We start from the raw sequence: 18,697 nt of genomic DNA on the forward strand, positions 1-18,697 counted from the left end.
CGAGCTGCGGGAAGTTACCGGCCGGAGCGGGACTCCCTGCGCCCGCCCCTCCGCCCCGAGCGGTTCCGCCCGCCGGCTGGCAGCGCGCAAAGCCACGCGGGCGGGCGGGGAGTTTGGCGTCGCCGCGTCGGCGGTTTTTCCGACGAGCCCCGAGGGCAGAGCGAGGCCCGCTCGGCTCTCTGAGCGCAGAGCTCGGCTCCCTCAGGCCGCTGCCGCCGTCCCGTTCCCCTGCGCCGCTCGCCTACCGCACATCCCGCCCGGAGCGTAAAACGCGAGAGCGGGCTCTTTAACCAGAAAATCAGCAGAGACCGAGGGGCGGGCGGAAGGGCGGGGAGGGGCCGAGAGAGGCCCCGCCCCTCTGGGGCTGGGGGCGGGGAGCAGCGGCGGCCGAAGGCTCGCGAGGGTTGGGCGGGGCGCGGCGCATGCGCGCCGCGGAACGTGGTTTCCGCCCGGTGTGGGGTGGGGGGGATGCTGCGCGTGGAGCTGTGTCCCCGCACCCTCAGCCGCTCTGAAGCGTCACCCCGCGGCCTCCTCCTCGCAGACCCCGAGGGCAGCAGGCGGTCGCTCCTCGTGCACAGCTCCTCGCCTCAAAATAGCTTTTTTCTGCATGAGTGGCACAGACATCCGATGGGACGGACCTCTCCCAGTCACAGAGTCCTTGGAGGCAGGGATGCTGTTTGCACACCAGCACGGAGTTTCTTCACGGCTCCTCCTGTGCTCCCGCCTCACAGTTTGTTCTCACAAGCGCAGTTTATAAAACTTAATATCGTGATTCTCAAGCTTCAAACAGCCCACGGCTCCAGGCTCCAAGGCCTCAGCTGAGGCCTCGGCCGGGCAGCAGGCTTCTCCCTCAGCGTGGCACTGCCTCAGGGCGTGGCGGGGTCACTCAGCCCCACAGGGCAGCGTGGTCAGGGCCCCAGAAGCCCAGGCCGTGCCCAGTCTGCTTCTGCCCGCAGTCACCCCATGCGGAGCCACGAGACCAGCCCACGCGGCACACGGCTTCTGGTCATCCTGTGCTGTCCTGGTTTTTTCTGTTTCCTTCCTAATGAACAAAAGTGTTCTTGTTTCTTCCCTTTCTCCGGTATTTCTGCCCGTTCTCTCTTTGTTTGCCCTTTAGGGCACAGTTGTTGTATTGAAGGACTTACGTGGCCATTCCAAGCTGATTTAGAGTGTTTCTAGTTTCCTTCAAAGAAAAACTTGAGGAAATTTGTCGTTTCCTTAACTGCGGACCTTTTGGGCTCTGTGCCGAGCAGTGCAGGCACAGCAACAGTAGAACGGATGGCCCTGAACTTCAGAGCCAGTATCGATAACATCACGAAGTCGATACGCTGCTCCCAGCAGGGACAATGTAAGATGCTCTAAAATGACACGTAGGTATGGACAGGTCTTCACTCCCATAATGTCTATCAAGATGATGGTTTTCTACTTAATTTTGACCTGCAGTAATAAAATTAACATTTCCAAATACCGTCGCTATTTTTGTCCCGGAGGTCAGAAGGTTGTACAAGCCATCTGGCAGAACACGTTATCCTTTTTCAACTTCAATACATAAATATTGCTTCCAGTAGTGTGGGAATCTTCCTAAATCCCTGCCAGAAACCCACATGGGGGAGAAGTGAGTGGAAAAGAACTGGAACGTGAAGTATTCTTTATTAAGAGATTATTTTTCTTGTTTTTCACTTCCTGCTTTCTCTTTTTTAAGCCAGGGATGGAAGAGCAAATCGAGTGATTTTTCTTTATCAGCTCACTTAGTTGGGTATCACGTAAAAGATCTATCAGTATTCCCTGCATGCCGGTGACTGGGAAAAACCTTAGTGGAAGACAGAACAAAAAGTGTAACTAGAATCCACGCTGTGGAGGTTCTCATGGATCTGTGATATTTTAAAACTTAATCCTGCCTTCCAGAAGGCCCCTAACTCTGCCACCTATCCGTGCTGTCTGGCACTCCTGCGGTCCAAATAATGCAGAAATGGGCACTCCACCTGGGAATAACATGAAGGGCCTAAGAATTCCATTCACTTTTGCACGGAATTCTTTTCGTTTTTGTACCTCAGCCAACAGACACACATCGAGCAGTAACGTACATAGAGGTACCAAGCAGGAACAAAAGCTTCTATTCCAATTTAATTGCTAGGCTCAACTGGCCCGCAAAATGAGGCTTTCCCCACTCCAAAAATACCTGAATTTGGGTAGGTAATGGCTGTAATAGCTGCAATTATTCCAGAGGCTATTTGAGCTGTCAGGTTTATTTTCCCAAATACCTGGAGAACAATGGAAATGAGTGTCATGATCCTAGCTGCTGACTGGCATTACAGCTTACGTCTCCACATGGCAAAGCCTATGTATTTAAATACAATTAAGAAGCTTTCACAAGTGAGTAATTCCAGGGCTGGGATTAAAGGATGTGGTCAAGCAGGATGCCTATTGTCTGCGTGGAAGGGAAAATCTAAAATCTGCTTCCCTTCGGTCTGGGTTGTATCACTCTATCCTAATAAAGCATTACCACTTATCGTATTATCTTGTGAAAAATAAGAATATCTGCAGCCTTACGGTTACGAATCAGAGGTGTGTTGCTATTTGTGCAGACAAATTGCAGTCTCAGGAGGTTAAATGTTCCTGCTTCAAACATCTGAATTGGGAAAGATCAGCTGAACTATGGGGCACACGGCCCATCCTGGCATGTCCCCTCTGTTGTTTGCTGCACGGACACTCCCAGGATGGCTTTTCACCTCACGCCTTTCACCCTCCTGCACACATCCCACATTCTTCAGGGCAAAATTCAGTTTCCTCACCCCTCCCAGTGGGAAAAATACGCAATCGTTATACACCAAGATATATTTTTTTGTGTATTTTTATGTATTCTATAATTTTCTTGTTCCCATGAGTTTTATTACAGTTTGGCCATTTCCTTCCTCGCTCTCCACTATAACTCTTGGGCTATTGTTTTTGATTTCTTAGCACTGATGAAAACTTCCTTCAGAGGTTCATTCACAGCACTGGCAATGACTCCTGGTTAAGCTGCGTTCAGCGCCCCACGAGGAAGGCACACAAACTAACTGTGTGCCCAAGGAGAGGAAAACCAAACGCTCTGGGATCCCCCGGTGGGAAGAAGCTCTTCAGGCTGCCCTGGTACGTGCCTGTTGTGACAGGAGCTTCCTGGCTGGAGCGTGTTTGTGGCAGCTCAGTACCAGTGTGTGAAGTGGAGGATGCAGAGCTATAGTTTGTAGCTTTGTGCAAGTGCACCTTTGTAGGGAACTACATTTTTGCCCCACTGTGCATATTCCTGGAGTTTCAGTGCCGGGGCGATGGTAAAATGTACAAATGGAGCATTATAAATACGAGATCTTTAACTTCATGTTTTGTTCTGTTATAATACAAGTTTTAAAGCTAAAACTCCATCTCTCCTCCTTTTCACGTACACATTTTCCCTGCAGGGTGAGACCATAGGGCCATTCGCACACCCCGTCCAGAGTTCACCATCACAAACCCTGATCTTCCAGCCTTAATCAACCAGGGAAGCCCAAGGACTTTTAAATGCGGGACACACAGTGCTTTACCATTCACTGCTCGCTTTCCCATTCCCACTGCACATCCCTCCTGCTCTCGTCCTCCAGCCCTCCCCGCAGCACACTGCGTCAGCAGAGGTGTCTGACAAAACAGAACAAGAACTGACAAAAACATCCAAAATCGTTCTGAATACCATCTAAAGGGAAGGATGTGCTCGGAGCCAGAAGCATACACACACCACAGCGTAGCAGCTCTGCTCTTTTCTGTCTGAAACAGGTTTTTTTTTTTTTTTCTTTCTTCTGCCATTTTACTCTTTCCACACAAAACCTGGAAATGTTTGATTCCAGCCCCGGCACTCTGCTGGCACAAGCTGAAAGCGCATATGGGCCCGTCTGGATACTGGAGGTATCCAGCAACAGTCTGCAGATGTCTGGGCTCTGGGGTGCAAAAATGAAAGGCTGGGAGGGGAGAACCTGTCCCTGCAGGAAGCGATCTGGAGGGGCTCTGTATTTGCGTTTCCTTTGCTGTTACCGTCCTGTTAAAGCCTCAGCTGAAGGGTATTCCTCATTTGTGGGAAGCCATGAGAAAATGGCAGGTGGGCGAGGGGATGGGCAGCACAGATCGGGAAGCAGGAGCCCACCTTCCGTGCAGAAAATGCTCACTAATTCATTAATTAATGAAATATCATCTCAATTCATTTCGGGTTCTGCTTCAAGTTGTACATTCCTAACTCCCAAGATGGTTTCGCAAACACTGTCCGCTTGTGACTGCGACTGTTGTGACCCAGGGAGAACATGCAGCGCGTTTGCGATGTTCTACCACGCGGGTGTTTGCAGAGGCGCAGAGCCAGAGCCTTGCATAACTCCATGCTGGAGATGGATGAGGTGCTGCAGGGCTGGTGGCACACAGCGCACAGAGCCGGGCTGCTCGCTGCGTCCCTGCTGCTGGAATCAGTGCCACTGCCGTGTGCGGGGCGGGGAGCACCGTGCCACGTCCTGTGGGAGGCACGCGGCCGTGTTTGTGGCTGTGCAGAAGCTGTAATTTGATTGCACAGAAGTGGTGCGCAGCTCCGGAGGCTCGGAGCGGGCCGGGGAGCCAGGAATGTGCCGTGAACTCATTGCAAAGCTATGTAGGCCAAGATTCCCTCGCTCGTCCTCCGGTTGTGGTCACATTTCGATGCTGTTGGCCTTGCTTTTGGGATGAGCAGAGCACTCAAAGCAGCTCCCACTGACATAAGTGGAACACCGGGAGCTCACAGCTCCTCCGCGCCGATTATTTGTGTCCCCATTCGTTCTCAGCAGCTGCTCTTATCATTGCTCTGCACGCCGACAGCCAGCCCTGCTCCCTGCAATCTGTTCCCTGGCGCTCAATGGCCCCGCAGAGCTCACAGATGCGTGGTCCCCCTGCAGGCGCAGCCAGACGGGCACGGGGCAGCTCGGGGCCATCCCAGGCTGCGGAGTCCACAAAGTTCCATTCTCTGCGGGTCGTCTTTTGCCTCTCAGCACAGAAGTGAGCAGCGCGCTCACGTGGTGCCAGCGGTGAGCGGAACAGAGTGCCTTCTGCAGGCAGAACCCCGCTCTTTAACTCCCAGCAGAGCTGCAGAGGGCTCCTCCTCCCGGGATGGGGGGTGTTCTCCCATCCTCCCCTCCCGCAGAGTTCCATCCCGTGCTTGATGTGGTGCTCTGCTTCCCGCACAGTGCTGTGAATTGAAAAACTGGGAAAGACTCCATCAGGTGGGAAAGGAGCGCTGGCGGTGAGGCAGGAGGGATTCGTTGTCACCAGCACAGCTCTGCACACGGCATCCTCTGGCTGCTTGGTCACCGACGTGTTCCTCGTATTGGCCACGGGCAGGTCCTTCTCACAGTCGCCCACTCTGCATTTCAGCAGTGGGGTTTTGCTGCTGTCCTTATCCCAGGCAGAAGGGCCTTTGCAGCACGGTGCTCCCCCTGGGCCAGCAGCTCCTGGGGAAGAGCCCAGAGGTGTTGCTGAGGTTGAGGACTGTTCCCCGCCGTGGTCTCTGAGCTCACGGCTGGAGATGAGCTGAGTGAGGGTGGGCTCTGCCCGCTGCTGGTGGGGTCCTTCATTTTAGTGCTGCATCGCTCCAAGCGGTGATTCTGAAGTTCTTAACGATCTGTGTCTGCCACATGGAAGGGCCTGGGGTTTGCTAACCTGTAATTTAAATGGTTCACAGATTTAAGCTGCAGTTTCAAGAATAAATTTCCTCGCGGGCTGATGGCTTTTGCAGCCTAAACCAGCGTCAGAACAGCACAGAGAGCTTCCCTTCAACTGCTCGAGGAAAACAGGGCTGAGGAGCAGAGTGCGCGAGCATTAATTATGGCAGCACAGCTGTAATTATCCCGTTCGCTGCGAACGTCTCCCTCCGGTTGTGTCAGTCGCTTTGTAACGCCTGCGAACAGCAGCCCTCCTTCCTTCTGCTCTCTTAGTGGTGATCAAAATTTAGACGCGATTTCTACTTACAGCTGCTATTAATAAATCCACTCCTTGAAAATTCCGAGCTGACTTTCTTCGGATTCAGCACACTCACTAAGCTATTGAAGAACGTAATTGCCCGTCGCTGTAATTTTGCAGTAATTATGGAAGTATTGCTGCATGTATTCTTTCCAGATCAACCTAAATTCCCCAAAGTGAAGGGTCCCTGGCAGGAAATAAAGCAGCCCCCGGGTGCCCCCTCCCACAGCTCCTGGCTGCACCTCTGCAGCATGTCACAGTGCACAGGAGGTGCTCGTTTGGTCATGGGAACAAGAGGGGGTGAGGCAGGTGTCCCTCCCACCACCAATGCCCTGAAAGTGGGGGATTTCTGGTGGGCTGCAGCCTCATTGCGGAGGACACGCATCCAGAAAAAGCCGTCGGGATGGGAGCTGGGCTGTGGGTCCTTAGGGAAAGGAGCAGCAACGAGAGCCAGAGAGCTGGAGATGGGGCAGAGACAAAGCACGGCAAGGAAATGGGTCTGCTCATCTCCTGTGCTGCACTCAGAGCTCCCCGTGCCCCAGTGGGGACACAGATGTCTGCAGGCCCCGCTGGGAACAAGCAGCTGGGACGCACGGAGCCTGAGAAACTCATCCCTGCCGCTGCGCAAATATTTCTGGTAATAAAAATAAATGAAGAGAGGGAACGACGTGCTGCTGTGCTACCAGGCCTCCCAGCGGGGACCGCGAGGGAGCCGAGGACCAGGGGAGACCCACGAGGGCTGCACAGTGCAGGCAAACCTGCAGGAAATGCACCCAGTAAAAGAAAGTTTTCCCATTCAAACTTCCTCAGGAACCGTGCAAGAGCGCAGCCGAGCAGCCTGAGTGCTGCTGCCCTTCCTGGAGCAGAGCAGCGGCTCATTTGATGGGGCTCAGCTTCCGCGTGAGCTCAGAGCTGGGGAATCAGGTTCTGATGTAAAAACTGCGGCCATCTCACCAGGATTTGAACTTGGGGTTCTTCGTCAAAGCCAAAAAGCACCGGTTCCAGCACTGCGCCATCTCCGGCGAGCTCCAGCGACTTCCCAAAAATCCGAGCGCTGATATATTTAGCGTCGCCTGCAGCAACAGCAAAGATGGTTTTGTTGTACACAGCCAAGACAGGGAGAACACACAGTTGGTGTACAAAGGCTGTAGCTGTTACTGCAGCATATGAAAAGAATCAGGGACGGCTGGAACGGAATGTGCGCGCTGCGGGACACAAACACGGGCGCTGCTCCGGCTGTGGGCGCAGGAAGACACAGAAAAGGAGAAATAATCCATAGGAAACACTGGCTAGCAAGTACGGCATCCCGTCTAGCGGGAGATCCAAAAAGGGGATCCCTTCTGGGCACCGACGCCGGCGTTTTCTGGATGCTGCAGCGGTTCTGTGGCTGAGCTTACTGCGAGCAGAGCCCCGTGCCAAACCCCGCACACACGCAGTGCTGCACCGCCCCGGTGCGGCCGCACGTCCCTGCTCCTGGAGAGACCCAAACCGGGCACCCAGCCCAGGGCCAGCACAGGGGGGGCTGCAGCAGGGGACGGATGCCAAACGTGGGAAGTTTGGGGTTTTGCTGCAAGAGGCGCTCCCTTACAGCAGGCACAAAGAAGAGACGCCCCATCCCGGATGTAAATTGACATACTGTTTTTATTGCACAAATTTCCCCTAAAATTGGGAATGGTTATTATAATACAAGTGCACATCTTGAGAAATATATACAAAAACAGAAGAGATAACAAGTATGTACATTTTACCCAGCATTTTACAAGTACCACCATCTAAATAATTTAGAGAAAGCAAAAAAAAAATTGTCATAAAACATCTATAAGAACTAACAGAGAAAACATAGGCGAGGGGTAAAATCCTTTCTTTTAAATATTTTTTGTTCTTAGCAGCCCCGTGTTTGCCAACTGCAGCACAAACAAACGTGCTAATCCGCGCGCCTAGAACACGTAGTTTTCAGCCAGAAAATTAAGACATGTTAATGGAGATGGGGAGTAGTGGAAAACAGAAACCAAACGCATTAGTCTTCTATTCACATAGAACAGTTGTGGTATCACTTTAAGTTCCAGTGCTCCAGTCCTGTGCAGTTCCCTTTTTGCACTGTTGCACGTGGACGTACCGCGCTGCGCTCGTACCCGGGCTCCAAGCCCACAGTTCTGGTGCTGGGTAAGAGCAGAACACGCGCTGCACCGTCAGCACGTCCCTGGGGGGGCCGGGATCTCGGTGCCCCCACCTCGCTGCGCTGGGGCCGCGTCCTGAGTCAGAGCACAGGGCCAAAGCTCAGCTCCTGGGCTCCATCCTGACACTGCACTGCAAATGCGTTTCCACAAGCGGGCCCCAGCACGCTGTGCTCGATGCAGAAGCCGGACGTAATTCAGTTGTGCGGTGAAGAGAGGACGTTTACAGGACAGGGGAGCAACGCATCCTTGGATCACACAGCAAACACGAGCTTCTTCCCTGCGGCAGTCAGCACTGGATTTTATATACAAAGGAGTTTCAAGTGACACTGCCTGGATTCAAGGTGGGGTTACGTACTCATGTAGGCTCAGTCCTACGCAGAAACTCGGGGGATGCCCACGCGGCTCTGCCCTGGAACGCAGCCTGCAGCTGCAGGTCTGAAACGTTACTGAGAAACACCCTGGGGGAAGCCTGGCCCCGGCAGAGGAAGGAAGGAGAGTTTTGTCATTGACAGCAGTGGGGCAAGGATCTCTCCTATTGTTTTCAAGTTTATAATAGACTGTATTTAAAATAACTCCGCAAACAACAATAGAAGGCGTGCTATGCTATTGAAAATATCATCAGAGAATGACATATTTATAGAACTGTTTATGCAGCTTAGTGACCGAGCGAACACATACCTCCTACTTCTGTGAGTAATCCATGAATCCCAACACACTGACTGCAATCAGTGAAAACAGAACCTAAAATCAGCGACGTTAATTGGCTGCTAGGACAAATAAGCAAAGAAAAGTCTATAATGAAGTGTCCAGTTAAACTGAGGTAGTAGAGCCTTTGAAAACATAATCCACCTACCACTGTATATTTACATTACTTACACCAGACTGGTTCCATCAGCTATTCTTACAGCTATTGTATATACAATGACAAAACAGTGATGGCTGAGTCAAGGAGAAATGCTGAGAATAAAATAAACAACATTTCCTGCTGGTAATTACACAAGTGAGTAGAAAAGGGATTAGAGCCATCTGCATCGAGGGTTTACTCCGTCCAAAAATGGTTTTGGTATTTCTATACCGTGGTGTAATCGACGTTCATTTTTTTGTAGAACGGTTTTAAAAAATATATCAATTAGTTACCTGAGCAATTAAGGTAATAGTCTGTTCGCTTTCTCCCCAATGCTTTGGTACAGTGACTCCCAGCTCATGATTTCAATTGCTGACTGACTGCTGGAAAAAGAATCGGAGTTGCAAGGACATTACAGACCATTATAGACCATACAAAAGTCAGAGGTAATCGTCGTGGTGCTCTGGGCCCTGTGGGGAAACTTCAGCCAACGCTCTCTCTTTTCTTTTCTTTTCTTTTCTTTTCTTTTTTTTTTTAACATTTTGATTATGTTGTCAAAAAAAAAAAGCGTTACTTCATATAAAGCAACATTTAAACATTATAAACATTTAATACTGGTTACGACATCCAGTCAAGAGAGAATTCCCCCCCCCAGGTGCCTGGTGGCCCTTTCCTACCCCCCCCCGTCCCCGTCCCCCATTTCCTCTCCCCAGGAGAAAGACCATAAATAAATGTTGGAGCTGAGTGCCATTCAAGAGCTTCTTACAAAACAAAACAACCCCCCCACCCCTTGTTCTTCCTCAGGGAAGCATCCAGAATTCGACTGTTCCATGAAAAAGGAGAAGCTGTCTGCACATCGTGGCAGACCCTAGCAGCACCCCATGGGTGGGAGCCGGCCCGAGGGCAGCTGCTGCCTTCGCTTTTTAAGTCTGTAATTGGCAACAGCATCGAATCTTTCTCAAAGCAGTTCTTCCTTGGGTTCCCCAGGAGAAATTACGAGCCATCGTGGCAGAAACTGATCAAAAAGCACATCTTCAGCTTCCGCCAAAACTGCACTTTTCTGTGGCTGAAAACTCGGCCTTACTCATTTTTCTGTTTTCCTTCCTTCATCCTTTTTTTTTTTTTTTCTTTTTTATCAATAGGAGACCAAGTGGGAGAGGAAAAGCCTCCAATGGTTTGCATGATGCGCAGTCCTATGTCACAGAATCATAAATCACCGAGGTTGGAAGAGGCGTGCGAGGCCATCCAGTCCGAGCGTGCACCCAGCATGGAGATGCGGCTCCGTGAGCAGTTTGTTTCAGTTGCTGCAAAGAGAAAGCAGCCAGAACAAGTTGCCTCCCACTCTGCTTTCAGGGGAAAAAAAAGGAAATGTCTTTGCTCTCTCTGGCATTTTAGAGCAGTATCTGGGCAACGTACGGAGAGTGAGTGCTCGCTACGGCTGCCAGCAAAGGGAGGTCGCTGGATTCGATCCTGAAAGGAAGCAGAAGGGTCACATTTAATCCAGAGCCGGGCTGAACACGTGCCTTAGTAACTGCAGCGCCCGCTCAAGGCGCAGTGTTTGTACTTGGGCTGCGAGCGTGTGCAGCTCGGAGCTGCAGGACGTTGCTCAAGTGACACGGAAGGCAGTGACGCTTCTCTCCTAACGCAGCTCTGCCAGCTGGGTTACAAACCGCAGCCCCCAGCCTGCTGTCAGCAACCCCCAGCCGTGCCTGCTCAGGCTGCCTGCGACAGCTCCGCACCGCCAACACCGCGCACAGGGGCAGCAAACTGGGAGACCACAGATAGAGGGGGAAAACAGCAGATCTTCTCCTAACCTCCGAGAGCAGCTGGGGAGCCAGGCACAGGAGCAGAGCACTGGACTCGGCCATGTCTGCAGCTAGCAGGGGGCCGTGGCACAGCCGCTCCCTGCCCCAGCTCCACACGCGCTCCGTGTGCCTTCCTGCTCACCCTGTGCCCTGTGCACAGACATCAGAGCCTTCCTGTCAGCACCCCGTACACAGCTGCCCGGCTGTGTCCCACGCACGGAGAGGCACAACGTGCCCTCTGTGACACCGAGGGCGTCTGCTGCCCGTGGGGGAAGTCAACCTGGAGGGCTCAGGTGCCCACATCGCGTGGTGATGCTGGACCAACTAAGGCAGGACAAGCTGTGCAGTGCTGAGCCCGCTGGGGGGGCAAGCAGCGGCCAAGGAGAAGCCTGCAGCCGTGGCTGATTTGAGCCACTGCCCCAAGGCAGACGGTGACCGTACCCCAGCACAACGCCCAGCTCCTTGACGTGAACTCTCATCTGGCCCTTGAGATATTCAGACAGCATCTTGCTTTTGAAATACAGCTCCTGCAGCCGATCCTCCAGGTGCATGACACACTAGAAAGCAACAAGAGACATCGTATGAGGGACAGCACGGCGCTGCAGCCAACCCATACTAAACCAGTCTAAAGCAGAACAGCACAGCTGAACTGTTCTCATGCCATGCCTACACCAGTAATTAGTAAGATACTGGCAAATTTCGATTTACCAGCAAGGCTCCTGCTTTTGAGTAGATGTTTCTGATGCATTTTAAATCGGAATTAATGTGGCAGCTGTATTGGTTGCAGAGCAGTGTTTAAATGGACATCTGGAACTGCTGCATTGGGAGACACACTGCTGAGCAAAACTGTGACCACGGACAAGTAAACTAGGCAGGAGCTTACGGCACCTTTAACCTCTGAAGTAAAAGGATGTTTTAAAATCATTGCCCCCTCGATGTTCATTCGTACTCACAAAGTTTGGAGATAAATTGTGCTTGTAAAGCTGAAGGGTGGAATGGAGCAGGTTCGAGACGAGGCTGGAGACCAGCACTTCTTTTCCCAGCTTGTTATCAATCATCCGTCTCTGGCTACTGGCCACCTGCACCGTCCATTTGTCTGTGTCTGCAATAATGCAGACAGCTTCTGCGATCGGTTCATCCAGAACAGGATGCTGCAAACAGAAAACGAACCGCAGAACTCTGAGCACGGCGCGCAGGGACGGCCCTGCCACAAAGCACGGCGAGCTGGCAGCGGGGGGAGCAGCCCAGCCCAGCCCCCCCCTCCTCCGAGAGGCAGCACGTGCTCAGAATCGCTTTCCATCTGCTAAAAGCAGAGTGTCGGTGTAAGCCAGCAGCCTTAGGACAGCCATTATTAAACATTTCCTCCCAGGTTTCAAGCGTGGCACCAGCTGACAACTTCACCTGTTGATATTTGATACAAAGAGCTCCGAATCGCGAGTACAGGTCAAAACGAACGCTTACTTAAAGCATACTTTAAAACGGGAAGCACCAGCAACCCCCCCCCGGCTTTCGATCACCCGGTGTTGCCCGTGTGCTTCCAGGGCAGGGCCAGCAGAGGGAGCGAGCACCCAGCGCTGGGCTCCTCCCTGCAGCCGCGGTTTCTAAGGGCGCATTGGGAAGCCCAGCGCGGATTTCAGGCGGAGCTGCCGGGAGCCGCCTCCTTCCCAAGAGCTGCTCCTTAGGGCGGGGGCTGCGGGACAACGGCACGGCTCGCAGCACGCAGGGAGGCTCGCAGGGCTCAGCACGCGTTGCGGTGACGGCTGGCTGCCACGCATCTCCCGGCCACGAGAAGGGGGGAGAGGAAATAACACGCTCCCCATTCGCGTGGGGAAGGGGCTCTGCGGAGAAGGGATGCGCAGCGACCCGAGCTCCGTCTCGTTCTGCATCGCTGCACCCTGCGGGCGCGCAACCAGCTGCAGCGTCTGCAAGGCTGGGTTCTCACAGCCCCATCTTCCCAGGGGCACGCAGCTCCCAGGAGCCGCAGTTTTTTTGGGGGCTCCAGATCTGCAGGGAGATAACGACGTTTAATTGAGAGAGGAGAAAAAAAACGATAGGACCTGAGACCGGTGAAAGCTGAAGAGAGCTGTGACAGTAAATGCTTCCGCTTCCTGCAGATCTGTGGGTTTGAAAACATTTACCTTTCCCCACGGTGACAAATGCATTTACCAAATATCGCTCAATTACCTGCACAGCGTGAGACAGATCCGACACCAAGCAGTGTCTCAGCTTTTCATCGCTTCCTATTCCTTGCAAAACGAAGTCGGGGACGTACGACGAACAGTAGCCTCCTAGTAAGGACCTTCCAAAATTGGCAATGCTGGGCTGGACAGAGTTCACTTCAACTAGTTTTGACCTGCAAGAAAAGCACATCAGAGAGATGTGCAGCAGAAAACACCCAATTCAGTTACCAAGAGGCTGCAGCCTCACACTGACCATAGCCGTTCTTCCTTCCATTCAAGCGCTTTCTTTAAAAAAATGAACAGATTAAAGTCAGCTTTTGCAGTCAGCCCATTGTGGAAAGAAAAGGATACGAGCCAGGATCACAATGCACAATTAATATTTTTTTCCAGATCACTGATCTCTCCATATTCTTTTACAACCAGCGAGCTCCAGAGACGCTTTTCCAAGCGCCGACGCCAAGTTAGCTTGCATTCCTCCAAACATGTGACATGAGAAGAGGCTGCATCTTTTCTGGGCTCTGTCACAGCTGCATGGTACTTACCCAGGAAAAGGAATCTCGTATTCTTCTGCCCAGTCTTCCTGCTCTCCTCCGTAGTAGTTACTGCTTGGTCTGGTTAGCTCGTGACCTGTATCCTCACTTTCACTGTCACCCAGGGCGCTGTCTGAGCTCTCATTTCTTGGAATGTCCCAATCAATTCCCGGGGCGACCTTTTTCTCTGCGTTTTCTCTGTCCCCATGGGGGACACGAATAGAGATTTTCTCTCTTTGGTCCTGCTCAGCAAAGCAGTTTTTGTAGGTCTCCTGTCGAACGGAGTCCATAAATTTACAAAATTCGCTAGGTGGTTTGCCAGTCTTTGTACACAGCTTTTTAGAAAACTCTAAACTGCCGCCGTGAGCGAGGAGCTCTGCAGCTGCTTGCCCTGGAACATCGTCGATAGTCCGGGTTTCAACCGAGCTGTCATCAGTAAAATTTTCATCAAACAGACTCATGCTCTCAGCGCTGTACGCATTTGGATTCCAGCTCTGATGCTCACCAGCAACTTGAGGAAAGGGTTCAGCTGTCCCACAGTCTCTATTTTGGTCCTCAACAGTTTGTTTAGCTTCACAGTTCTGATCAGCAGACACTCCTTCCTCCGCTGCCGGCGGGCTGTGGTGCCTGGCAATTTGTTCCACGACTGCCTGGCTTCTGAGTTCGATGTCTGAATCAGGTGACATGGAGTCTCCGATGAGGAAAGTCACCTTTGTCTGAGCTTCGGCAGCACTGCAAGGAAACGCGTCGCAGAAGAGCTTGTCTGGAGGCTTCTTTTCCACGGCTATGCCGGGCGACCTCGTTGCAGCGATCGCCGGGCTGCCCGGTTCCAGCACGTCTTCATTCCTCCATCCATTTGCTGGTGCTTCTAAACCAGATTCTGCCAGCGCACGTTTTTCTGGTGAAGATGACCCCGTGCACACCACGCTGTCCGCTTTACTGTCCTGGCAGGCTCTTGGTTGATGACCGTCAGCAGCATCTTCCTGACCATCGTCAGGAACAATAGTTCTGCTCTCATCTGAAGAAGTTTCCAGCTCCACCTTTGGAGTGTTTTGCGCGTCTTCTCTCTCTTGCTGTGAAACACCTTCTATGTTTTGTGCAAGAGAAATCGGGCATTTGCAGTTTTTACAGCTGCAGTTGGGAGTTCTCATTTCCTCAGACTCCTTTGGTAGCAAGTTACCCCTGTTCTTGTGCATTGTGACAAGCACATACTCCGATTCTTCTACTTCTCCTTTCTCCAGCGTGGTCGTTATGACAGTTCCAGGCATGACTATGGCTTCATCTTCCCCATTTTCTAGCAGATGTGTCTCCTGAAGTTCCGAGCATCTGATGAAGTAAGTGAGGAAATAAAGCAGCCTCTGTACCAGATCGTGCCTTTTGCCAACCACAACTGTTTTTGCCAATCTCACAGGTGATCCAATAGCCCCATACAAGTCACCTGGAACAGGAAATAAAAGACAATTACGTTGCATCTTTAAAATAAACTCTTCTTCTAACAGACAGCTGTTGTGGCCATCTTTCAAAGGCAAAGCCCACAACAGACAAGTACTGACGTAGAAGAGTGAGGACAGATGTGCTGTTATTCTATTTTGAATACAGAAATTTCTAATGAAGCTGTTGGCATCGTAAGTAAGATGACACGCTGGTAGGGGGACATCTGATCTCACATATTAGGGAGTATTTGCACCACCTCACTTCAGTCCCGAGCTCTGGATGCTGGTCTCCCAGGTTCCTTATATAGTCATGGGAGAGAGGAGGCATCTGCTCTGAATTACCCTGGATAGTCTGGAAACTGGGCTGAACTTTTACCTACCAAAAGAAAGCTGTAAGGGGACACAAACCTATGCCAAGAATGTAGGCAAAAAGTGCCAGTGGCAGGTGCACAGCTGAAGCCAACCTTCTCCTCCTTCCCCTTGAGATCCCCTTTGGGTCAGATGGGCTGTTATGGCAGCTCGGAAGACCAGGCTCCAGATTCACCTGTATTATTCTGGAGGTATGAGGGCACTGCTTGAGTGCAGGGACGGGGGACACGGGATGTGAGAGGTGCTGAAGGCCAGTGTAACAACAGTGGATCCCTTGTGTGCCACCAGCTCTGCCATCAGCTTCCTCGCCAAGAACCTGGCCATCCCTGCCTGTGCTGCAAGAGGCCAACCTCACAAAACCTTCCCTTCCCCAACCAAGTGGAAGTTTGCGTGCGGAGCAGGACAACCTGACCAGAGAGCAAGAAGATCACCTTCTCAGCAATTAAAGACAACACAACTCAATCAGCTCGGCTTTGAGACCTTACCCAGGGCTTTGCCAAGTCATGATTTCCTGTACTGTGTCACTCCTTTGCCCGTTGCACTCATCGTATCTCCATTTCTCATCAAAAGATGGATTTTTTTTAAATTTGCTTTTTCTAGAATCAAGTTTATCGATAGCAGCATCCCAAATAAATCAAAATGGAGTTTCTTTACAGAGACAGGACAAGAGAAGGAACAGAATCCTCCATCATCACCAGGGCAGGAGATCTGTCACAGATGACTTTTGGCTGCCATTTTACAATTGATACTGCCTTAAGAAATTACAGCACATAAAAAAAAAAAATACAGTAAATATCTCTGAGCCTGAAATACACACTTCTGTTTTGAGTAGGAAAAAAAAAAAAAACCAAAACAGTTTCAGCTTGGAGGGGGGAAGTAACACGCATCCGTAAATGTCACCAGCTGTGCCCCTCTACAAGGCTTAGAGACCTTTGCCACGTACCGAGCTGTGCCCACAAGGGGTTGTAGGGGTGAGTTTTGGCCAGCATGTCCACGCTCTGGGAAGAATGCTTCTCCAGGAAGATTCGTATAGGTGGCTGGCCGTTGGGCATGACCGTAGGGACCCAGGCCAGGTGGTTAGTCAGCACTGCAGTCAGTAGAGCTGGTAAAAACCTGAAAGCAAAATGTACAACAGCACGTCAGGCAGACAGCACTTCCACGCTCTACACGGATCGTGGGTGGCTCACAGAGCAACAGAGGTCATTCCTTAGGTCCTCTCCTCCCACGTGTGCAGAGCTCTTTTTTAGAACGCACATTTAAAGAGAAACGAAATATTTTAAACTTGTGGCACCTCGGCTCTTCCGTTTGGCAATTATCAGGCTTCCCATTTTGCAAGCTCCGTGTTGTAAAACATCCCCAAACCACCCGAATTAGTTCTCTGCAAGAACACGGCAGCCCTCGGCATCCCCTGTGACATGACTGCTCCAAGGACACCATGGGCGAGGAGGAAGGCGATGTTACTCGCTGCCACACCTGTGCCATAGCTAAGTGCCACGCTCTTTCCTATAGCTGTTATGCAGTTTAATCACATATGGCCGCTCCTTTTCAAAAATGCTTCTGACAGAAAGTTCTTTAGTAGCAACAATCAGGAAGGCAGCTCAGCCACAAAGGCTGTGTCCTTACAAAGCGGTTTTCGCTAGCTAAGCAAGCAGGTAAGGCGGAAAAGCTTTCTGAGAAGTGCTCAGGGATTTCCTGCAGCAATGCAGAGCAGCTCCTGCCAGAGCCCTCCCTGTCCCTCCCCAGGAGCAGCGCACCGACAGATGGAGCTGGTGGCTCTGCTGAGGCTCTGCAGCCCGGGGAGGGAACCAGGCAAACCTCCCCGAGCCCCAAATAATGCTGCCTGAGTAGCTTGCAGCCAGCAGGATCCCTGCGGGTTACATTTAGCCCTGTTTCCTGAGCGGAGAGAGCCAAAAGAGGAAAGCAGACTTAAAAACAGATTGCAAGGGGCTTGCTTCTCCTCCAGCTTCCATCAGCGTAAATCTTACTACACTGAAAATAAAGCAAACAAGCCCAAACAAATCATGATTTAAATGTAAATAAGAAGCACAGGACTCAGAATGACAGGGACTGGAAGAGGCTTTATCCCAGGAAAAAGCTTCCACGGCAGTGGGAACCGATTTTTGGGAAGCACAACTGAACCCCTCACAAACCCCTACAGCTCCACCCCGACAGGAGAAAGAGCACAAAACCGAATCCTGGCTGTGAGCTCCATGGCTGGGGGGGGAAAGGTGACAGAATGACACCTGGGCGGGGAGGAGCAGCGGTGCCACCCCCCGCACACCAGCACAGAGCTCACTGCTGGGCTTCCAGCTCCAGCCCCGGAGGGCTCCATGTGTTTCCAGCACAGCCCAGTGCTTGACACACCTCCCCTCCTCGTGCCCTAGGGATGAAGCTCTGACTAAAGAGCAAATTCATCAGATCTCCCTGATTTATCAAGAGCCATCTCCTTCTCAGTTTTTAACAACTACCCACGGCTCGGTGCGGAGGGCAGGGAGCTGGGTGTGACGAGGCACGGCGTTCCCTTAGTGGCACTTTGCAGCGGTCTGCGGGCAGACAGAACGGCAGGAGCTGGATGCTGAACCTTGCTCGCCGTGTGGCAGCTGACCCGGCAGGTGGATGCACTGCACGAGCTGTGCACACAGACACGCACACACCACGCGCTCCCTGGGGATGCGTTTCAAACGTTTTGCCTGCACCAGGATTTAGAGGACCACAGGGAAGCAGCACTGCATGAGAAGCCGTCTCATTCCATTTCTGGTTTCAAACAAGGCATTTACGAGTAGCGTTTTGATTCTTTCCCACTTATTATTACGATGAAGATTTAAAAAACCGATTCAAACGCTGGCATAAAACACGTGGGTATTTAAAAACTCGGATCCACCATACTGGTTTTTTGCAGCATTTTCCATCAGGAAGGTGAACTCCTTCATGAAGCGGTGGCACAGCTGGTTCTTCTCCGGAGTCCCCGACATCATGGTCAGCCAGACGGGCTCCCCGATCCGTGGCATGGTGTACAGGTTGCAAATGGTCGTTCTGGAAAACCAGCAAACATCAGAACATTAAACGAAGCCAAGAGGGGCAGAGGTCCCCGCTCCCATCACTTATTGCGGCGCTGGGGCCGTGCTGCTCCTTATCCCAGCAGGAGCCCTCCCCCCGCAGAGCAGCCCTGCAGGTACAGGTGTGTGTGGCTGAGCTCCCTGGAGCCCAGCAGCCCTCACTGCCAGGAGCCAGCGGCGCCCTGCTCTGAATGGAGAGCAGTGAATGATTTTGTTGGGGTTATTTCCCTGCTTCCGCTGCATTTCATTCACAACTCCTAACTGCTCCGTGGTTAATCTGTGACTAGAGCAGATTCACATGGACCTGATTTGTAAAAGTGCCCTGAG

The 18,697-nt window shown here is 51.9% G+C and overlaps 1 protein-coding gene across 3 annotated transcripts in view; it reads right to left on the reverse strand.

Annotated features, from left to right (window-relative positions):
• The window catches only part of FNIP1 (folliculin interacting protein 1), a 60,963-nt gene continuing 49,865 nt past the window's right edge, over nt 7,600–18,697 (reverse strand). For all 3 annotated transcript variants that reach the window (XM_021410303.1, XM_021410301.1, XM_021410302.1), the window contains 7 exons: nt 18,201–18,347; nt 16,258–16,427; nt 13,525–14,950; nt 12,987–13,155; nt 11,756–11,953; nt 11,244–11,359; nt 7,600–10,467 (listed from right to left, as the gene is read on the reverse strand). In XM_021410303.1, coding sequence (XP_021265978.1) covers nt 10,389–10,467; nt 11,244–11,359; nt 11,756–11,953; nt 12,987–13,155; nt 13,525–14,950; nt 16,258–16,427; nt 18,201–18,347 — 2,305 coding nt within the window. In that variant the 3' untranslated portion in view covers nt 7,600–10,388. The remainder of the gene's footprint in view (nt 10,468–11,243; nt 11,360–11,755; nt 11,954–12,986; nt 13,156–13,524; nt 14,951–16,257; nt 16,428–18,200; nt 18,348–18,697) is intronic.

The sequence above is a fragment of the Numida meleagris genome, chromosome 12, assembly GCF_002078875.1.
Source record: "Numida meleagris isolate 19003 breed g44 Domestic line chromosome 12, NumMel1.0, whole genome shotgun sequence".
Taxonomy (NCBI): domain Eukaryota; kingdom Metazoa; phylum Chordata; class Aves; order Galliformes; family Numididae; genus Numida; species Numida meleagris.